At 46.1% G+C, this 22,142-nt stretch overlaps 1 protein-coding gene across 1 annotated transcript in view; it reads right to left on the reverse strand.

Annotated features, from left to right (window-relative positions):
- The window catches only part of dync2h1 (dynein cytoplasmic 2 heavy chain 1), a 290,615-nt gene that overhangs the window by 87,628 nt on the left and 180,845 nt on the right, over positions 1-22,142 (reverse strand). The window contains 4 exon segments of the mRNA XM_064972741.1: positions 5,546-5,701; positions 7,257-7,367; positions 16,467-16,592; positions 16,706-16,866. Coding sequence (XP_064828813.1) covers positions 5,546-5,701; positions 7,257-7,367; positions 16,467-16,592; positions 16,706-16,866 — 554 coding nt within the window.

Raw genomic sequence — 22,142 nt, forward strand, 5'->3', positions numbered from 1 at the left:
TGTGTTCTTTATGAACACACAGAGAGTAGAAGCACGCTAGTGTTCTTTATGAGCACACAGAGAGTAGAAGCACGCTAGTGTTCTTTATGAGCACACAGAGAGTAGAAGCACGCTAGTGTTCTTTATGAGCACACAGAGAGTAGAAGCACGCTAGTGTCCTCTATGAGCACACAGAGAGTAGAAGCACGCTAGTGTTCTTTATGAGCACACAGAGAGTAGAAGCACGCTAGTGTTCTTTATGAGCACACAGAGAGTAGAAGCACGCTAGTGTCCTCTATGAGCACACAGACAACATTCCCAGGCTCTGCTGATGGCTGTGTGTCTGCAGAGACCATAGAGACACAAAGAGCATGTTTAAAAAGGGTCAGGTAGTACACACACTGTAAACACACATCAGTGGGGCTGCTCTAGTGGGCCACAACAGTCCCAGGGCATGATGAAACATGGCGGTGATCGCCTTAGCAATCTCACTGGAATAAAAGACCTCCTCCATTCCTGTCATTATTGAAAGAGATTGTCACATCTCAAAATAGGGCTACTTAATGTTAGATCCCTCACTTCCAAGGCAGTTATAGTCAATGAACTGATCACTGATCATAATCTTGATGTGATTGGTCTGACTGAAACATGGTTTAAGCCTGATGAATTTTCTGTGTTAAATTAGGCTTCTCCTCCTGGTTACACTAGTGACCATATCCCCCGTGCATCCCGCAAAGGTGGAGGTGTTGCTAACATTACGATGACAAAATTCAATTTACAAAAAAAGAAAAAAAAGAGACTGCGTTTTTTGTCTTTTGAGCCTCTAGTCATGAAATATATGCAGCCTACTCAATCACTTTTTATAGCTACTGTTTACAGGCCTCCTGGGCCATATACAGCATGCCTCACTGAGTTCCCTGAATTTCTAATCGGACCTTGTAGTTATGGCAGATAATATTCACATTTTTGGTGACTTTAAAATTCACATGGAAAAGTCCACAGACCCACTCCAAAAGGCTATCGGAGCCATCATCGATTCAGTGGGTTTTGTCTAACATGTCTCCGGACCTACTCACTAACACAGTCATACTCTGGACTGTTTAGTTGTGTCCCGCGGAATAAATATTGTGGATCTTAATGTTTTTCCTCATAATCCTGGACCATTTTATTACATTTGCAAACGCAACAAATAATCTTCTCAGACCCCAACCAAGGATCATCAAAAGCTGTGCTATAAATTCTCGGACAACCCAAACATTCCTAGATGCCCTTCCAGACTCCCTCCACCTATTTCCAAATACCTGAAGGCACCACGTTCATCTACACAAACAATAGTATGCTAGTATAAACACCATGGGACCACGCAGATGTCATACTGCTCAGGAAGGAGACACGTTCTGTCTCTTAGAGATGAAACAGGTACAAAAGTATCTATATCCAAAGTAAAATTAGTCCTATATCAACATAACCTGAAAGGCTGCTCAGCAAGGAAGAAGCCACTGCTCCAAACCCGACATAAAAAAGCCAGATACAGTTTGCAACTGCACATGGGGACAAAGATGGTACTTTTGGAGAAATGTCCTCTGGTCTGATTAAACAAAAATAGAACTGTTTGGCCATAATGACCATCGTTATGTTTGGAGGAACATTGGGAGGCTTGCTGGCTGAAGAACACCATCCCAACCGTGAAGCACGGGGGTGGCAGCATCAGTATGCAGTATGGACTGGTGCGCTTCACAAAATAGATGGCATCATGAGGCAGAAACATTATGTGCATATATTGAAGCAACATCTCAAGACATCAGTCAGAAAGTTAAAGCTTGGTCGCAAATGGGTCTTCCAAATGGACAATGACCCCAAGCATACCTCCAAAGTTGTGGCAAAATAGATTAAGGACAACAAAGTCAAGGTATTGGAGTGGCCATCACAAAGCCCCGATCTCAATCCTATAGAACATTTGTGGGCAGAACTGAAAAAGCATGTGCAAGCAAGGAGGCCTCCTATCTGACTCAGTTTCACCAGCTCTGTCAGGAGGAATGGGCCAAAATTCACCCAACTTATTGTGGGAAGCTTGTGGAAGGCTGCCCGAAATGTTTGACCCAAGCTAAACAATTTAAAGGCAATGCTACCAAATACTATTTGAGTGTATGTTAACTTCTGACCCACTAGGAATGTGATGAAAGAAATAAAAGCTGAAATAAACCATTCTCTCTACTATTATTCTGACATTTCACATTCTTAAAATAAAGTGGTGATCCTAACTGATCTATGACAGGGAATCTTTAGGATTAAATGTCAGGAATTGTGAAAAACTAGATGCAGTTGCACCCCTAAAAACAAAAAACATTTGTCACAAGAAACGAGCTCCCTGGTATACAGAAAATACCCGAGCCCTGAAGCAAGCTTCCAGAAAATACCTGAGCCCTGAAAATACCCGAGCCCTGACAGCAAGCTTCCAGAGCAAGCTTCCAGAAAATATCAAGCTTCCAGAAAATACCCGAGCCCTGAAGCAAGCTTCCAGAAAATATCCGAGCCCTGAAGCAAGCTTCCAGAAAATACCCGAGCCCTGAAGCAAGCTTCCAGAAAATACCCAAGCCCTGAAGCAAGCTTCCAGGAAATACCCGAGCCCTGAAGCAAGCTTCCAGGAAAATACCCGAGCCCTGAAGCAAGCTTCCAGAAAATACCCGAGCCCTGAAGCAAGCTTCCAGAAAATACCCGAGCCCTGAAGCAAGCTTCCAGAACATTGGAACGGAAATGGCGCTCCACCAAACTGGTATTTCGATTAGCTTGGAAAGACAGTAACAAAGAGCCCTCACTGCTGCTCCATCTAATTTTTCCTACTTAATTGAGGAGAATAAGAACAATCCTAAATGTATTTTTGATACAGTCGAAAAGCTTACTAAAAAGCATAATTCCCCAAGAGAGGATGGCTTTCACTTTAGTTGTGATAAATTCATGAACTTCTTTGATGAAAAGATCATGATCATTAGAAAGCAAATTACGGACTCCTCTTTAAATCTGTGTATTCCTCCAAAGCTCAGTTGTCCTGAGTCTGCACAACTCTGCCAGGACCTAGGATCAAGGGAGACACTCCAGTGTTTTAGTACTATAACTCTTGACACATTGATGAAAGCAGTCGTGGCCTCTAAACCTTCAAGCTGCATACTGGACCCCAGTCCAACTAAACTACTGAAAGAGCTGCTTCCTGTGCTTGGCCCTCCTATGTTGAACATAATAAACAGCTCTCTATCCACCGGATGTGCACCAAACTCACTAAAAGTTCACTAATGAAGCCTCTCTTGAAAAAGCCAAACCTTGACCCAGAAAATATAAAAAACTATTGGCCTGTTCAAATCTCCCATTCCTCTCAAAGACTTTAGAAAAAGCTGTTGCGCAGCAACTCCTGCCTTCCTGAAGAATAACAATGTATACGAAACGCTTCAGTCTGGTTTTAAACCCCATCATAGCATTGAGACTGCACTCGTGAAGGTGGTAAATTACCTTTTAATGGCGTCAAACCGAGGCACTGCATCTGCCCTCGTGCTCCTAGACCTTAGTGCTGCTTTTGATACCATCGATCACCACATTCTTTTGGAGGGATTGGAAACCCAAATTGGTCGACACAGACAAGTTCTGTCCTGGTTTAGATCTTATCTGTGGGAAAGATATCAGTTTGTCTCTGTGGACGGTTTGCCCTCTGTATTCCTCAAGGTTCCGTTCACTATATATTTTACCTCTTGGTGATGTCATTCGGAAAACATAATGTTAACTTTCACTGCTACGCAGACAATACACAGCTGTGCATTTCGATGAAACATGGTGAAGCCCCGAAATTGCCCTCCATGGAAGCCTGTGTTTCAGACAGGAAGTGGATGCCGGCAATGTTTTACTTTTGCACTCGGACAAAACATAGATGCTAGTTCTCGGTCCCAGGAAACAAAGAGATCGCCTGTTGGATCTGACAATTCATCTTGATGGTTGTACAGTCGTCTCAAATCAAACTGTAAAGAACCTCGGCGTTACTCTGGACCCTGATCTCTCTTTTTTGTAATTTGACATTTTTTACCCCCTTTTCTCCCCAATTTCGTGGTATCCAATTGTTAGTCGTTACTAGGTGGCCTTTCTAGGGAGTTTTTCCTAGCCACCATGCTTCTACATCTGCATTGCTTGCTGTTTGAGATATTAGGCTGGGTTTCTGCAGAGCAATTTGTGACTAATGGCTAATGTAAAAAGTGCTTCATAAATACATTTGATTGATTGATTGATGGGAGCTGTAGTATGTCATTAATCGGAGGCACAGCTATGACTCCAGGGAAATGTAGTTTACATAGCGGTGAGCGCTTTATTTCCTGGGGGATGTAGTTTTAAAGTGCTGGGGTCCCTGGGGGATGTAGTTTATAAAGTGCTGGGACACCTGGAGGATGTAGTTATAAAATGCTGGGGTACCTGGAGGATGTAGTTAATAAAGTGCTGGGGTACCTGGAGGATGTAGTTAATAAAGTGCTGGGGTACCAGGAGGATGTAGTTTATAAAGTGCTGGGGTACCTGGAGGATGTAGTTTATAAAGTGCTGGGGTACCAGGAGGATGTAGTTTATAAAGTGCTGGGGTACCTGGAGGATGTAGTTTATAAAGTGCTGGGGTACCAGGAGGATGGTTTATAAAGTGCTGGGGTACCAGGAGGATGTAGTTTATAAAGTGCTGGGGTACCTGGAGGATGTAGTTAATAAAGTGCTGGGGTACTTGGAGGATGTAGTTTATAAAGTGCTGGGGTACCTGGAGGATGTAGTTAATAAAGTGCTGGGGTATCTGGAGGATGTAGTTAATAAAATGCTGGGGTACCTGGAGGATGTAGTTAATACAATGCTGGGGTACCTGGAGGATGTAGTTAATAAAGTGCTGGGGTACCTGGAGGATGTAGTTTATAAAATGCTGGGGTACCTGGAGGATGTAGTTAATAAAATGCTGGGGTACCTGGAGGATGTAGTTAATAAAGTGCTGGGGTACCTGGAGGATGTAGTTTATAAAGTGCTGGGGTACCAGGAGGATGTAGTTTATAAAGTGCTGGGGTACCTGGAGGATGTAGTTTATAAAGTGCTGGGGTACCTGGAGGATGTAGTTAATAAAGTGCTGGGGTACCTGGAGGATGTAGTTTATAAAGTGCTGGGGTACCAGGAGGATGTAGTTTATAAAGTGCTGGGGTACCTGGAGGATGTAGTTTATAAAGTGCTGGGGTACCTGGAGGATGTAGTTTATAAAGTGCTGGGGTACCAGGAGGATGTAGTTTATAAAGTGCTGGGGTACCAGGAGGATGTAGTTTATAAAGTGCTGGGGTACCTGGAGGATGTAGTTTATAAAGTGCTGGGGTACCTGGGGGATGTAGTGTTTAAGAAGCTGGGGTACCTGGGGATGTAGTGTTTAAGAAGCTGGGGGTATCTGGGGGATGTAGTGTTTAAGAAGCTGGGGTACCTGGGGGATGTAGTGTTTAAGAAGCTGGGGTACCTGGAGGATGTAGTTTATAAAGTGCTGGGGTACCTGGGGGATGTAGTGTTTAAGAAGCTGGGGTACCTGGGGGATGTAGTTACGTCTCTCCTGGCAGACAGCGTGGAACCATGCGAGGCAGAAGAGGGACTGGGCTCTGGACAGCAGACCACCTTTACTGATCTGCTCTGGGCTCCACGTTTCATAGGTCCTCAACAAGTTCTTCTTTAGACCAGGAGGAGCCTGAGGGAGAGAGAAAGTGATCAAGGGCCTGAGGGCATGAATGTAGCTGGGAGGGTGAACAGGGAGGGCATGAATGTAGCTGGGAGGGTGGACAGGGAGGGCATGAATGTAGCTGAGAGGGTGGACAGGGAGGGCATGAATGTAGCTGAGAGGGTGGACAGGGAGGGCATGAATGTAGCTGGGAGGGTGGACAGGGAGGGCATGAATGTAGCTGGGAGGGTGGACAGGGAGGGCATGAATGTAGCTGAGAGGGTGGACAGGGAGGGCATGAATGTAGCTGAGAGGGTGGACAGGGAGGGCATGAATGTAGCTGGGAGGGTGGACAGGGAGGGCATGAATATAGCTGGGAGGGTGGACAGGGAGGGCATGAATGTAGCTGAGAGGGTGGACAGGGAGGGCATGAATGTAGCTGAGAGGGTGGACAGGGAGGGCATGAATGTATCTGGGAGGGTGGACAGGGAGGGCATGAATGTATCTGGGAGGGTGGACAGGGAGGGCATGAATGTATCTGAGAGGGTGGACAGGGAGGGCATGAATGTATCTGAGAGGGTGGACAGGGAGGGCATGAATGTAGCTGGGAGGGTGGACAGGGAGGGCATGAATGTATCTGGGAGGGTGGACAGGGAGGGCATGAATGTATCTGAGAGGGTGGACAGGGAGGGCATGAATGTATCTGAGAGGGTGGACAGGGAGGGCATGAATGTAGCTGAGAGGGTGGACAGGGAGGGCATGAATGTAGCTGGGAGGGTGGACAGGGAGGGCATGAATGTATCTGGGAGGGTGGACAGGGAGGGCATGAATGTAGCTGGGAGGGTGGACAGGAGGGCATGAATGTAGCTGAGAGGGTGGACAGGGAGGGCATGAATGTAGCTGAGAGGGTGGACAGGGAGGGCATGAATGTAGCTGAGGGGTGGACAGGGAGGGCATGAATGTAGCTGGGAGGGTGGACAGGGAGGGCATGAATGTTGCTGGGAGGGTGGACAGGGAGGGCATGAATGTAGCTGAGAGGGTGGACAGGGAGGGCATGAATGTAGCTGAGATGGACAGGGAGGGCATGAATGTAGCTGAGAGGGTGGACAGGGAGGGCATGAATGTTGCTGGGAGGGTGGACAGGGAGGGCATGAATGTTGGTGGGAGGGTGGACAGGGATGGCAGTGGGGGCTGGGATCCAGGCTTTAACCGTTAAAAGCTCATCTGAGGGCTGGAGAGACCAAGTGTGCTCCACTTCTCAACAGGGCCTGTGTGTCCCATAACGGCGGACTGTCAAACAGCACAGCGGGTATTTGGAGAAAGTAAGCCCTATAGCCTGGCCGAGCTTGACTAACAGACCTCCCTTGGCTCTGCATACACTCAGCCCAATAACACGCCTGGCTAACACGCCTCAGTAACATGTCTCAGACAGCCAACACGCCTGGGGCTACAAGTTTCGCACCACACACACACCCAGGGCTACATGTTTTACTCAAACACGGCTCCCAACATACCGTATTACCATGGACAGGGTGTCTGTGTGCGTGTGTTTCTGTGTGTGTCTGTACATATATAGTGTTTGTACCTCGAAGGTGATCTTGAGGCTGGACTGCAGCAGGATGAGGGGGAACTTGGGATGGACCTCAGCAGTGAGCCAGAGACGGAAGCCTGCCTTAGGTTGCAGAACATTCAGCTCCTACAGGAGAGAGATAAGAGACAACCACAACCTGTACAACACAATCACCATCTACAATATCTGGAGGCCAGCGGTGTTCAACATGCATCTAAGACTGTGGTTAAGAACACCCACAACACATATTCACCATCATCATTCACCACCACATCTAATAATGTGGTTAAGAACACCCACAACACATATTCACCATCATCATTCACCACATCTAATAATGTGGTTAAGAACACCCACAACACATATTCACCATCATCATTCACCACATCTAATAATGTGGTTAAGAACACCCACAACACATATTCACCATCATCATTCACCACCACATCTAATAATGTGGTTAAGAACACCCACAACACATATTCACCATCATCATTCACCACCACATCTAATAATGTGGTTAAGAACACCCACAACACATATTCACCATCATCATTCACCACCACATCTAATAATGTGGTTAAGAACACCCACAACACATATTCACCATCATCATTCACCACCACATCTAATAATGTGGTTAAGAACACCCACAACACATATTCACCATCATCATTCACCACCACATCTAATAATGTGGTTAAGAACACCCACAACACATATTCACCATCATCATTCACCACCACATCTAATAATGTGGTTAAGAACACCCACAACACATATTCACCATCATCATTCACCACCACATCTAATAATGTGGTTAAGAACACCCACAACACATATTCACCATCATCATTCACCACCACATCTAATAATGTGGTTAAGAACACCCACAACACATATTCACCATCATCATTCACCACCACATCTAATAATGTGGTTAAGAACACCCACAACACATATTCACCATCATCATTCACCACCACATCTAATAATGTGGTTAAGAACACCCACAACACATATTCACCATCATCATTCACCACCACATCTAATAATGTGGTTAAGAACACCCACAACACATATTCACCATCATCATTCACCACCACATCTAATAATGTGGTTAAGAACACCCACAACACATATTCACCATCATCATTCACCACCACATCTAATAATGTGGTTAAGAACACCCACAACACATATTCACCATCATTCACCACCACATCATTCACCACCACATCTAATAATGTGGTTAAGAACACCCACAACACATATTCACCATCATCATTCACCACCACATCTAATAATGTGGTTAAGAACACCCACAACACATATTCACCATCATCATTCACCACCACATCTAATAATGTGGTTAAGAACACCCACAACACATATTCACCATCATCATTCACCACCACATCTAATAATGTGGTTAAGAACACCCACAACACATATTCACCATCATCATTCACCACCACATCTAATAATGTGGTTAAGAACACCCACAACACATATTCACCATCATCATTCACCACCACATCTAATAATGTGGTTAAGAACACCCACAACACATATTCACCATCATCATTCACCACCACATCTAATAATGTGGTTAAGAACACCCACAACACATATTCACCATCATCATTCACCACCACATCTAATAATGTGGTTAAGAACACCCAACAGACACCATATTCACCATCATCATTCAAGAACCACCATTCACATCTAATAATGTGGTTAAGAACACCCACAACACATATTCACCATCATCATTCACCACCACATCTAATAATGTGGTTAAGAACACCCACAACACATATTCACCATCATCATTCACCACCACATCTAATAATGTGGTTAAGAACACCCACAACACATATTCACCATCATCATTCACCACCACATCTAATAATGTATTAAGAACACCCACAACACATATTCACCATCATCATTCACCACCACATCTAATAATGTGGTTAAGAACACCCACAACACATATTCACCATCATCATTCACCACCACATCTAATAATGTGGTTAAGAACACCCACAACACATATTCACCATCATCATTCACCACCACATCTAATAATGTGTTAAGAACACCCACAACACATATTCACCATCATCATTCACCACCACATCTAATAATGTGTTAAGAACACCCACAACACATATTCACCATCATCATTCACCACCACATCTAATAATGTGGTTAAGAACACCCACAACACATATTCACCATCATCATTCACCACCACATCTAATAATGTGGTTAAGAACACCCACAACACATATTCACCATCATCATTCACCACCACATCTAATAATGTGGTTAAGAACACCCACAACACATATTCACCATCATCATTCACCACCACATCTAATAATGTGGTTAAGAACACCCACAACACATATTCACCATCATTATTCACCACCACATCTAATAATGTGGTTAAGAACACCACACAACACATATTCACCATCATCATTCACCACCACATCTAATAATGTGGTTAAGAACACCCACAACACATATTCACCATCATCATTCACCACCACATCTAATAATGTGGTTAAGAACACCCACAACACATATTCACCATCATCATTCACCACCACATCTAATAATGTACAAGAACACCCACAACACATATTCACCATCATCATTCACCACCACATCTAATAATGTGGTTAAGAACACCCACAACACATATTCACCATCATCATTCACCACCACATCTAATAATGTGGTTAAGAACACCCACAACACATATTCACCATCATCATTCACCACCACATCTAATAATGTGGTTAAGAACACCACACAACACATATTCACCATCATCATTCACCACCACATCTAATAATGTGGTTAAGAACACCCACAACACATATTCACTGTCATCATTCACCACATCTAATAATGTGGTTAAGAACACCACAACACATATTCACCATCATCATTCACCACATCTAATAATGTGGTTAAGAACACCCACAACACATATTCACCATCATCATTCACCACCACATCTAATAATGTGGTTAAGAACACCCACAACACATATTCACCATCATCATTCACCACCACATCTAATAATGTACAAGAACACCCACAACACATATTCACCATCATCATTCACCACATCTAATAATGTGGTTAAGAACACCCACAACACATATTCACCATCATCATTCACCACCACATCTAATAATGTGGTTAAGAACACCCACAACACATATTCACCAGCTCTCAATTCCACACACTGTGTATCCGTGGGTCTGAGACGATTCAGATTCGCTGTATTAAACCCAACAGAAGCCAATCTCTCTCTCTCTCTCTCTGAAGCCCGAGGCCTGCATTCTGATTGGGTGCTCATTCACAGGTGAACATGTGTTGCAGCAGAATTCAGCATGACAACACACACACGCAGCCCAGGAGAAACAGAACTGGATCAAATCGGACAGGGGTCGACATGCCTCTGAGACAGCGGTTCATTAGTGTGTGTGTTGTGATAGAGAGATTTCTGTGCCAAATTATGTGGATTTCTGTGCTCAAGATCAACTGTCAAGATATATTTTTCACTTCATGTTATAATGTTAAGAAAAAAAACATCTCGATTTCCAAGATGCAAGGAGGAGGGAGGGGAGAATAGGATTATTCAGAGTATAAACACACACCATACTGTACACACACACACCATACTGTACACACACACACCATACTGTACACACACACACCATACTGTACACACACACACCATACTGTACACACACACACCATACTGTACACACACACACCATACTGTACACACACACACCATACTGTACACACACACACCATACTGTACACACACACACCATACTGTACACACACACACCATACTGTACACACACACACCATACTGTACACACACACGCTATACTGTACACACACACACCATACTGTACACACACACACCATACTGTACACACACACGCTATACTGTACACACGCCATACTGTACACACACACACCATACTGTACACACACACACCGTACTGTACAAACACACACCGTACTGTACACACACACACCATACTGTACACACACACACCATACTGTACACACACACACCATACTGTACACACACACACCATACTGTACACACACACACGCTATACTGTACACACGCCATACTGTACACACGCCATACTGTACACACACACACCATACTGTACAAACACACACCGTACTGTACAAACACACACCATACTGTACAAACACACACCATACTGTACAAACACACACCATACTGTACACACACACACCATACTGTACACACACCGTACTGTACAAAAACACACCGTACTGTACAAACACACACCGTACTGTACAAACACACACCGTACTGTACAAACACACACCGTACTGTACAAACACACACCGTACTGTACAAAAACACACCGTATTGTACAAAAACACACCACACTGTACAAAAACACACCACACTGTTCAAAAACACACCATACTGTACACACACACCATACTGTACACACACACCACACTGTACACACACACCACACTGTACACACACACCACACTGTACACACACACCACACTGTACACACACACCACACTGTACACACACACCACACTGTACACACACCACAGGGGGTACACACACCACACTGGTACACACACCACACTGGTACACACACACCATACTGTACACACACACACACCACACTGTACACACACACACACACAAACCATACTGTACACACACACCACACTGTACACACACACACTGTACACACACACACACAAACCACACTGTACACACACACCACACTGTACACACACACCACACTGTACAAACACACACACACACACACACACACACACACACTGTACACACACACACACACACACACACCACTGTACACACACACACAAAAACTGTACACACACACACACACAAACACTGTACACACACAACACTGTACACACACAACACTGTACACACACAACACTGTACACACACAACACTGTACACACACACACACACACACACAACACTGTACACACACACACACAACACTGTACACACACAACACTGTACACACACACACACACTGTACACACACACACAACACTGTACACACACACACAACACTGTACACACACACACAACACTGTACACACACACACAACACTGTACACACAACACTGTACACACAACACTGTACACACAACACTGTACACACAACACTGTACACACAACACACATACCACAGGGGGTACATACACACACCATACTGTACACACATACCATACTGTACACACACACTATACTGTACACACACACACACACCATACTGTATACACACACAGTTCTCTCTCAGTTCCCCCGCCCCTGATCTGTAAATCTGCTATGTGTGTTTGATGTAGATTTGAGACAATACTATGTTAGACTGGGGTTAGATTTGAGAATCTACTGTGGCCAGGATTAGACTGGGGTTAGATTGGAGGATCTACTGTGACCAGGGTTAGATTGGAGGATCTACTGTGACCAGGATTAGACTAGGGTTAGACTGGAGGATCCACTGTGACCAGGATGAGACTGGGGTTAGACTGGAGGATCTACTGTGACCAGGGTTAGATTGGAGGATCTACTGTCCACTGTGACCAGGGTTAGACTGGGGTTAGATTGGAGGATCTACTGTGACCAGGATGAGACTGGGGTTAGATTGAACATCTGTGATGAAGCACACACACACATGACGCATGAACTGGTAGTCTAAATTCTAGTCTGGCTGGATCGTCTCTCTAATGTATGCAACTCCAGTGGGGCAAAAAAGCATTTAGTCAGCCACCAATTGTGCAAGTTCTCCCACTTAAAAATGATGAGGCTTGTAATTGCCCAGCAACAGCCCCAAAGCATCACTGCTCTAGAGGAGATCTGCATGGAGGAATGGGCAAAATACCAGCAACAGTGTGTGAAAACCTTGTGAAGACTTACAGAAAATGTTTGACCTCTGTTATATACCCTTTGTTGGCAATGACAAAGTATTGAGATAAACTTTTGTTATTGACCAAATACTAATTTTCCACCATAATTTACAAATAAATTCATTAAAAATCCTACAACGTGATTTTTTTTCTCATTTTGTCTGTCATAGTTGAAGTGTACCTATGATGAAAATTACAGGCCTCTCTCATCTTTTTAAGTGGGAGAACTTGCACAATTGGTGGCTGACTAAATACTTTTTTTTGCCCCACTGTATCTGAGCAGAGAGGAGAATGTGGATAGATTTCACAGGAGACAAACAGCATCTCTCTCGTCTCTCCATCCTCTCAACCTCTCACTCTCTTCCCCCCTCCTCAGTGTGTTCCTTTCCTGGCTAATAAGCCCCGCTGGTGAAACACACAGAGGGGAGGAACAAAAGATAAGAGCTAAATGAGTGCAAAGAGAGAGAGAGAGAGAGAAAGAGAGAGGGATAGAGAGAAAGAGACAGAGAGAGCGTGAGAGAGAGAGAGAGCGAGATCATTATTTAAATATGGACCACAGCAGCTCATGCTGCTATGATTTTTGCAAGTAAATGACCAGTCACTCTGATATTGTATTACGTTGGGGAATATCGAAGCATGTGATAGTTAGGGGAGGGAGGAGGGGTCCCTGATAAACGTGTCAAACTGCTGCAGTGCAGAGAGAGAATAGAAGAGGGAGAGAACCTCCCTGCCAGCATCAATTAAACTCAGAGAGCACTGACCATCCTCTCACTCACTCACTCACTCATCCCTGAAGCACCAATGGATGTAGAGAGGAGGGAGGGGAGTTGGAGGAGAAAAAAATATGGGGAGAGAGGAACAAATAGGAGAAAAGATGAGGATGAAGAGGTGGCTGGTAAAACAAAAAAGGAGGGTCTCTCTTCGTCTCTCTCTTCGTCCTGTCTTCCCTCCATGGTTGCTTTTCACCTGCCTCCTCTGACTGACTGCATCTCACTTCATTCATCCTATCATTCTATCACCTTTTCATTTCAAGCTCCTTTGCAGTGGCCACCCTCCACCTCAACACCTCCCCCTGCCTGTTGTCAGTGGTTACTGGGTAGACAGAGACCAACTGCACACCTAGAGTCCAGTAATGACAATCCAGAGAAAGAGAGGGAGGTGGGAGAGAGGAAAGAGACAGAGAGAGACAGAGGGAGGTGGGAGAGAGAGAGAGAGAGATAGAGAGAGAGAGAGGGAGGTGGGGAGAGGAAAGAGACAGACAGACAGAGAGAGAGAGAGAGAGAGAGAGAGAGAGAGAGAGAGAGGCAGAGACCAACTGCACACCTAGAGTCCAGTAATGACAATCCAGAGAAAGAGAGGGAGGTGGGAGAGAGGAAAGAGACAGAGAGAGACAGAGAGAGACAGAGAGAGAGAGAGAGACAGAGAGAGAGAGAGAGAGAGAGAGAGAGAGAGACAGAGACAGAGACCAACTGCACACCTAGAGTCCAGTAATGACAATCCAGAGAAAGAGAGGGAGGTGGGAGAGAGGAAAGAGACAGAGAGAGACAGAGAGAGAGAGAGAGAGAGAGAGAGAGAGGAAGGTGGGAGAGAGGAAAGAGACAGACAGAGAGAGAGAGAGAGAGAGGGAGGTGGGAGAGAGGAAAGAGACAGACAGAGAGAGAGAGAGAGAGAGAGAGGCAGAGACCAACTGCACACCTAGAGTCCAGTAATGACAATCCAGAGAAAGAGAGGGAGGTGGGAGAGAGGAAAGAGACAGAGAGAAAGAGAGGGAGGTGGGAGAGAGGAAAGAGACAGAGACAGAGAGAGAGAGAGAGAGAGAGAGAGACAGAGACAGAGACAGAGACCAACTGCACACCTAGAGTCCAGTAATGACAATCTAGAGAAAGAGAGGGCGGTGGGGGAGAGGAAAGAGACAGAGAGAGAGAGAGAGAGGGAGGTGGGAGAGAGGAAAGAGACAGAGAGAGAGAGACAGAGACAGAGACCAACTGCACACCTAGAGTCCAGTAATGACAATCCAGAGAAAGAGAGGGAGGAGGGAGAGAGGAAAGAGAGAGAGAGAGAGAGAGGGAGGTGGGAGAGAGGAAAGAGACAGAGAGAGAGACAGAGAGAGGGAGGTGGGAGAGAGGAAAGAGACAGAGAGAGAGAGGAAGGTGGGAGAGAGGAAAGAGACAGAGAGATGGAGGTGGGAGAGAGGAAAGAGAGAGAGAGAGAGAGAGAGGGAGGTGGGAGAGAGGAAAGAGAGAGAGGGAGGGAGGGAGTTGGGAGAGAGGAAAGAGACAGAGAGAGACTGGTTGAGAGAGAGAGACTGGTTGAGAGAGAGAGACTGGTTGATAGAGACTGGTTGATAGAGACTGGTTGAGAGAGACTGGTTGAGAGAGACTGGTTGAGAGAGACTGGTTGAGAGAGACTGGTTGAGAGAGACTGGTTGAGAGAGACTGGTTGAGAGAGAGAGAGAGAGAGAGAGAGACTGGTTGAGAGAGAGAGAGAGACTGGTTGAGAGAGAGATCCCCAGGGAACACATTGAGAGAGAGAGACTGGTTGAGAGAGAGAGAGAGAGAAAGTGTGTGGTTGAGAGAGAGAGAGACTGGTTGAGAGAGAGAGAGAGAATGGTTGAGAGAGAGAGACTGGTTGAGAGAGAGAGAGAGACTGGTTGAGAGAGAGAGAGAGAGAGACTGGTTGAGAGAGAGAGAGAGGGCAGACCACATCCCCAGGGAACACATACACACTGACCAATGGGAGAAGAACGTCACTAAAGTGTGTATTTTTACATATATAAGGGAATTTTTTTAAAGAAAAGGAAAATGACTGAGGATGGCTGTGATGACAGACAGACTATTATCATTGTGTTTACTTGATAGCTACCTACACAGATAGCTAGTACAAAGTGTCTGTCCACATCCCCAGGGATGTCTACCCATCCTCATCAGGGTGGGTAGACAGACAGACAGACAGACAGACAGACCGATCGATGAACCCTGATGAGGATGGCTGTGATTCATCGATCGATCGATAGACAGACAGACAGACAGACAGACAGACAGATCGATGGATGAACCCTGATGAGGATGGCTGTGATGACAGACAGACAGACCGATCGATGAATCACAGCCAGTCTGTCTGTCTGTTTGCCTGTCTATGACCACAGCACTGGGGATCTAATGACACATGCAGTGTCATGCTGTGTCCACATGATCCCAGAGCTCAACATAAACACACACACACCTTCTCTAGCAGGGGCAGCCACGCAGTCACCAGGTGAAGGTTTTTAAGGCAGAGCCAGCCTCCGCTGTGGGAACACTCTCTCAGAGTGGCTAAGGCCACATCAGCCTGGCCCTGGCCCATTGCCACCTGGGGAGAGGGTACATGTTAAAACATAGGTAACCTCATCCAACACTAGTGTGGTGAACTACTCTATTGGTTATATTGTTGCATAGCCACAGGTAAGGTGTGTGTGTGTGTACCTCGTGGTAGTTGTCCCGTCCTACAGTCTCTGAGGCCAGCTCCAGTAGCTCCTGGGAGGGATCTGCTCCAGGGGAGATGATGATGAGGACAGGTTCAATCTCCAGAGTCTCACTGTACAACCTCCTCAGGTTCAGAGGAGGAGGAGACAACTCCCTCATACCTGGAGACAGAGAGACAGAGAGAGGGGAGAGAGAGAGAGGGGGGAGAGAGAGACAGAGACAGAGAGAGGGGGGGGGAGAGAGAGACAGAGAGGGGGAGAGAGAGACAGAGAGAGACAGAGAGAGGGGGGAGAGAGACAGAGACAGAGAGAGGGGGAGAGAGAGACAGAGAGAGAGAGGGGGAGACAGAGAGGGACAGAGAGAGAGACAGAGAGAGACAGAGAGGGGGGAGAGAGACAGAGACAGAGAGGGGGAGAGAGACAGAGAGAGGGGGGGGGAGAGAGAGACAGAGAGGGGGAGAGAGACAGAGAGAGAGAGAGAGAGGGGGGAGAGAGACAGAGACAGAGACAGAGAGGGGGAGAGAAGTGAGACAGAGACAGAGAGAGGGGGAGAGAGACAGAGACAGAGAGAGGGGGAGAACAGAGAGAGGGGGAGAGAGAGACAGAGAGGGGGAGAGAGAGCGAGACAGAGAGAGAGGGGGAAGAGAGAGCGAGACAGAGAGAGGGGGAGAGAGAGGGGGAGAGAGAGCGAGACAGAGACAGAGAGAGGGGGAAGAGACCGAGACAGAGAGAGAGCAAGAGAGAGACAGAGAGGGGGGGGAGAGAGAGTGAGAGAGAGACAGAGAGGGGGAGAGAGAGACAGCGAGAGGGGGAGAGAGACAGAGACAGAGAGAGGGGGGAGAGAGAGAGAGAGACAGAGACAGAGAGACACAGAGAGAGAAACAGAGAGAGGGGGAGAGAGAGAGACAGAGAGGGGGAGAGAGCGAGACAGAGAGACAGAGAGGGGGGAAGAGAGAGCGAGACAGAGACAGAGAGGGGGAGAGAGACCGAGACAGAGAGAGAGCAGAGAGAGACAGAGAGAGGGGGAGAGAGTGAGAGAGACAGAGAGAGGGGGAGAGAGAGCGAGACAGAGAGAGGGGGAAGAGACCGAGACAGAGAGAGAGAGCAAGAGAGAGAGACAGAGAGAGGGGGAAGAGACCGAGACAGAGAGAGAGCAAGAGAGAGACAGAGAGAGGGGGAGAGAGTGAGAGAGACAGAGAGGGGAAGGGGAGACAGAGAGAGAGCAAGAGAGACACAGAGGGGGGGGAGAGAGAGACAGAGAGAGGGGGGAGAGAGAGACAGAGAGAGGAAAGGGAAAGAGAGACAGCGAGAGGGGGAGAGAGAGACAGAGAGAGGGGGAGAGAGTAAGAGCGACAGAGAGAGAGACAGAGAGAGGGGGAGAGACAAGAGAGCTATTGTTCTGTTTGTCTGCTTTTTCTATCAAAACAGGGAGCAACATGTTCTGTCCTCTCAGCAGCCCTTACATTGTGTTTATGTAACCGTTATTTAACTAGGCAAGTCAGTTAAGAACAAATTCTTATTTACAAAGATGATCTACCAACAGGCCACCTGTGGGGACGGAATAAACATATAATATAGACAAAACATACATGATGAGACACCACAACACTACATAAACAGAGACCTAAGACAACACAGCATGGCAGCAACACATGAAAACGCAACATGGTCGTAGAACAACATGGTAGCAGCGCAACATGTCAGCAGCGCAACATGGTAACGGCGCAACATTGTTGCGGCGCAACATGGTAGCGGCGCAACATGGTAGCGGCGCAACATGGTAGCGGCGCAACATGGTAGCAGCACAACATGGTAGCAGCACAACGTGTCAGCAGCACAACGTGTCAGCAGCACAACATGGTAGCAGCACAACGTGTCAGCAGCGCAACATGTCAGCAGCGCAACATGGTAACAGCGCAACATGGTAGCAGCGCAACATGGTAGCAGCACAACATGGTAGCAGCACAACATGGTAGCAGCACAACATGGTAGCAGCACAACATGTCAGCAGCACAACATGGTAGCAGAACAACATGGTAGCAGAACAACGTGTCAGCAGCACAACATGGTAGCAGCACAACTTGTCAGCAGCACAACATGGTAGCAGAACAACATGGTAGCAGAACAATGTGTCAGCAGCACAACATGGTAGCAGCACAACATGGTAGCAGCACAACTTGTCAGCAGCACAACATGGTAGCAGCACAACGTGTCAGCAGCACAACGTGTCAGCAGCACAACATGGTAGCAGCACAACATGGTAGCAGCACAACATGGTAGCAGCACAACGTGACAGCAGCACAACATGGTAGCAGCAAAACATGGTAGCAGCACAACATGTCAGCAGCACATGTCAGCAGCACAACATGGTAGCAGCACAACATGGTAGCAGCACAACATGGTAGCAGCACAACGTGACAGCAGCACAACATGGTAGCAGAAAAACATGGTAGCAGCACAACATGGTAGCAGCACAACATGGTAGCAGCACAACATGGTAGCAGCACAACATGGTAGCAGCACAACATGGTAGCAGCACAACATGTTAACAACACAACATGGTAGCGGCACAAAACATGGCACAAACATTATTGGGCACAGACAACAGCACAAAGAGCAGGAAGGTAGAGACAACATCACACGAAGCAGCCATAACTGTCAGTAAGAGTGTCCATGACTGAGTCTTTCAATGAAGAGATGGAGATAAAACTGTCCAGTTTGAGTGTTTGTTGCAGCTCGTTCCTGTCGCTACCTGCAGCAAACTGAAAAGAGGAGCGACCGGGGATGTGTGTGCTTTGGGGACCTTTAACAGAATGTGACTGGCAGAACGGGTGTTGTATGTGGAGGATGAGGGCTGCAGTAGATATCTCAGATAGGCGGGACTGAGGCCTAACAGGCTTTTATAAATAAATAAGATCTGACCAAAGATCCAATTGTGCATCCAGGAGCTTTTTCAAAAACACAGTATAGACAAATCACCCTGAGGGTTATAGAGGAACAAAGGACACAATGATGAGACTGCACAGCATCCTCTCTCCTCCTCTGCTCTCCCTCCCTCTCTCTTTTCTCTCATCTCTCCTCAGCACCGTAGGCGTGTGGTCTCCTGCAGACAGTCATTTGGACTGTGAATACACACTGTGACTCAGAGATGATTATCCAACCGGTCCACGCTGTGAGTCTGTGTGTGTGTGTGTGTGTGTGTGTGTGTTCTGTACCACATGTAGATGAATGTTCTGACAGTAACGTCAGAGTCTGCTCCGGTCTATCAGACATTTCCATGGTGATAAGTGAGTGGTTCTGGGTACAAGTATAAATGAGCTCTAATATGTAGACTCACTGATTGGTTATCTCATCAACACACACACGCACAGAGCAAGAATACCTGAGTTATACACACACCCCACATTCTCCTGTCTGCCCCACATACACACCCCCACATTCTCCTGTCTGCCCCACATACACACCCCCACGTAAAGTCTTGCCCATTCACACATACACAATCCATGTCTCAATTGTCTCAAGGCTTAAAAATCCTTCTTTAACCCGTCTCTTTCCCTTCATTTACACTGATTGATGTGGATTTAACAAGCAACATCAATAAGGGGTCATAGCTTTCACCTGGATTCACCTGGTCAGTCTGTCATGGAAAGAGCATGAACACTCAGTGTACATGTAGACACATAAACACACACACACAGAGAGAGAGCAGAACAAAACTCTTTCATTTATATTCTGATCGTACACACACACACACACACACACACACACACACACGCACACACACACACACACACACGAGCTTCGGCCATGGCTAGAACGCCTTCCAGCGACCTTTTCCTGCATTGCCATGGCAACGCTAAGAGAAACATCCCTCTGACTTGACACATTGGTATGCCACACACATGCAAACGAGCACACCCAAACACGTAGCACCTACACCACATCATTCCACAATGGAAGAGTGTCTGATCAACATTCAGACTGGCAAAAAGGACACACACACTCTCTCTCTGCATGCTGGGCACGGGCACTACATAAAATACCTGGGTCTGTGTGGATGTGTTCCTCTGAGACATTCTGTGTGTGTTCTGTCTTTACTCAGTGGACTCCCTGGCCATTCACTGACTGATTGATCAATTAAGTAAAAAGGTTTTTAAGGTTCAGAAGCAAAACATCTAACACAGTAGACCTGAAGGACTGGAGTTGTGTAACCCTACAATGTGTCTTCACCTGTGTGTGTGTGTGTGTGTGTGTGTGTGTGTGTGTGTGTGTGTGTGTGTGTGTGTGTGTGTGTGTGTGTGTGTGTGTGTGTGTGTAATGTGTGTGTGTGTAATGTGTGTAATGTGTGTGTGCGTAATGTGTGTAATGTGTGTAATAGAGGTCCCGTTCCCAAAATGGCCCGGGGCTTTTATCCCAGATCCTACAAACGGGTAGGACAACCAGACCCAGCCCCATGTTGACCTGGTCGGGTCCAGACCCGATCTGATCCGAGTGAGGGAAACAGCAGATAATACAATTTAGTAGCGACATTATTGACTGAAGCTGTTAACGCACTGAAGGTGAGAGGAACAGGGCTTGTAGCAGGTGGAGGGAAGGGCCTGCTGTGTGTTTCTGACTGTGTGGCGTGAGGAGACAGAGAGAGCCAGCAGCAACCAAGCCGATTCGCACTAGTTCTAACTTCTGGCTCAAAAGCTAGGTTATTATTCATCCAATCATATTACATAGTACCTGTTTTGACTGCATCAAACTGAGAAGAGAAGCTAGTTAAGCTTGCTTGCTAGCTAGCTGGGGGTTGACTAATCAAACCGAGAAGAGAAGCTAGTTAAGCTTGCTTGCTAGCTACCTGGGTTGACTAATCAAAACGAGAACAGAAGCTAGTTAAGCTTGCTTGCTAGCTAGCTGGGTTGACTAATCAAACCGAGAAGAGAAGCTAGTTAAGCTTGCTTGCTAGCTAGCTGGGTTGACTAATCAAAGCCACATAGGATGCACTTTCCACCGTCATATTTCACCCTGTAGATATGGGAGTTTATCAAAATAGAGTTTGTTTTGTGGAATCTGAGGGAAATACAGTTGAAGTGGGAAGTTTACATACACTTAGGTTGGAGTCATGAAAACTAATTTTTCAACCACTCCAAAAATGTCTTGTTAACAAACTATAGTTTTGGCATGTTGGTTAGGACATCTACTTTGTGCATGACACAAGTCATTTTTCCAACAATTGTTTACAGACAGATTATTTCACTTATAATTCACTGTATTACAATTCCAGTGGGTCAGAAGTTTACATACATTAAGTTGACTGTGGCTTTATACAGCTTGGAAAATTCCAGAAAATGATGTCTTGGCTTTAGAAGCTTCTGATAGACTAATTGACATCATTTGAGTCAATTGGATGTGTACCTGTGGATGTATTTCAAGGCCTACCTTCAAAAGCAGTG

The sequence above is a fragment of the Oncorhynchus masou genome, chromosome 9, assembly GCF_036934945.1.
Source record: "Oncorhynchus masou masou isolate Uvic2021 chromosome 9, UVic_Omas_1.1, whole genome shotgun sequence".
NCBI classification, from domain to species: domain Eukaryota; kingdom Metazoa; phylum Chordata; class Actinopteri; order Salmoniformes; family Salmonidae; genus Oncorhynchus; species Oncorhynchus masou.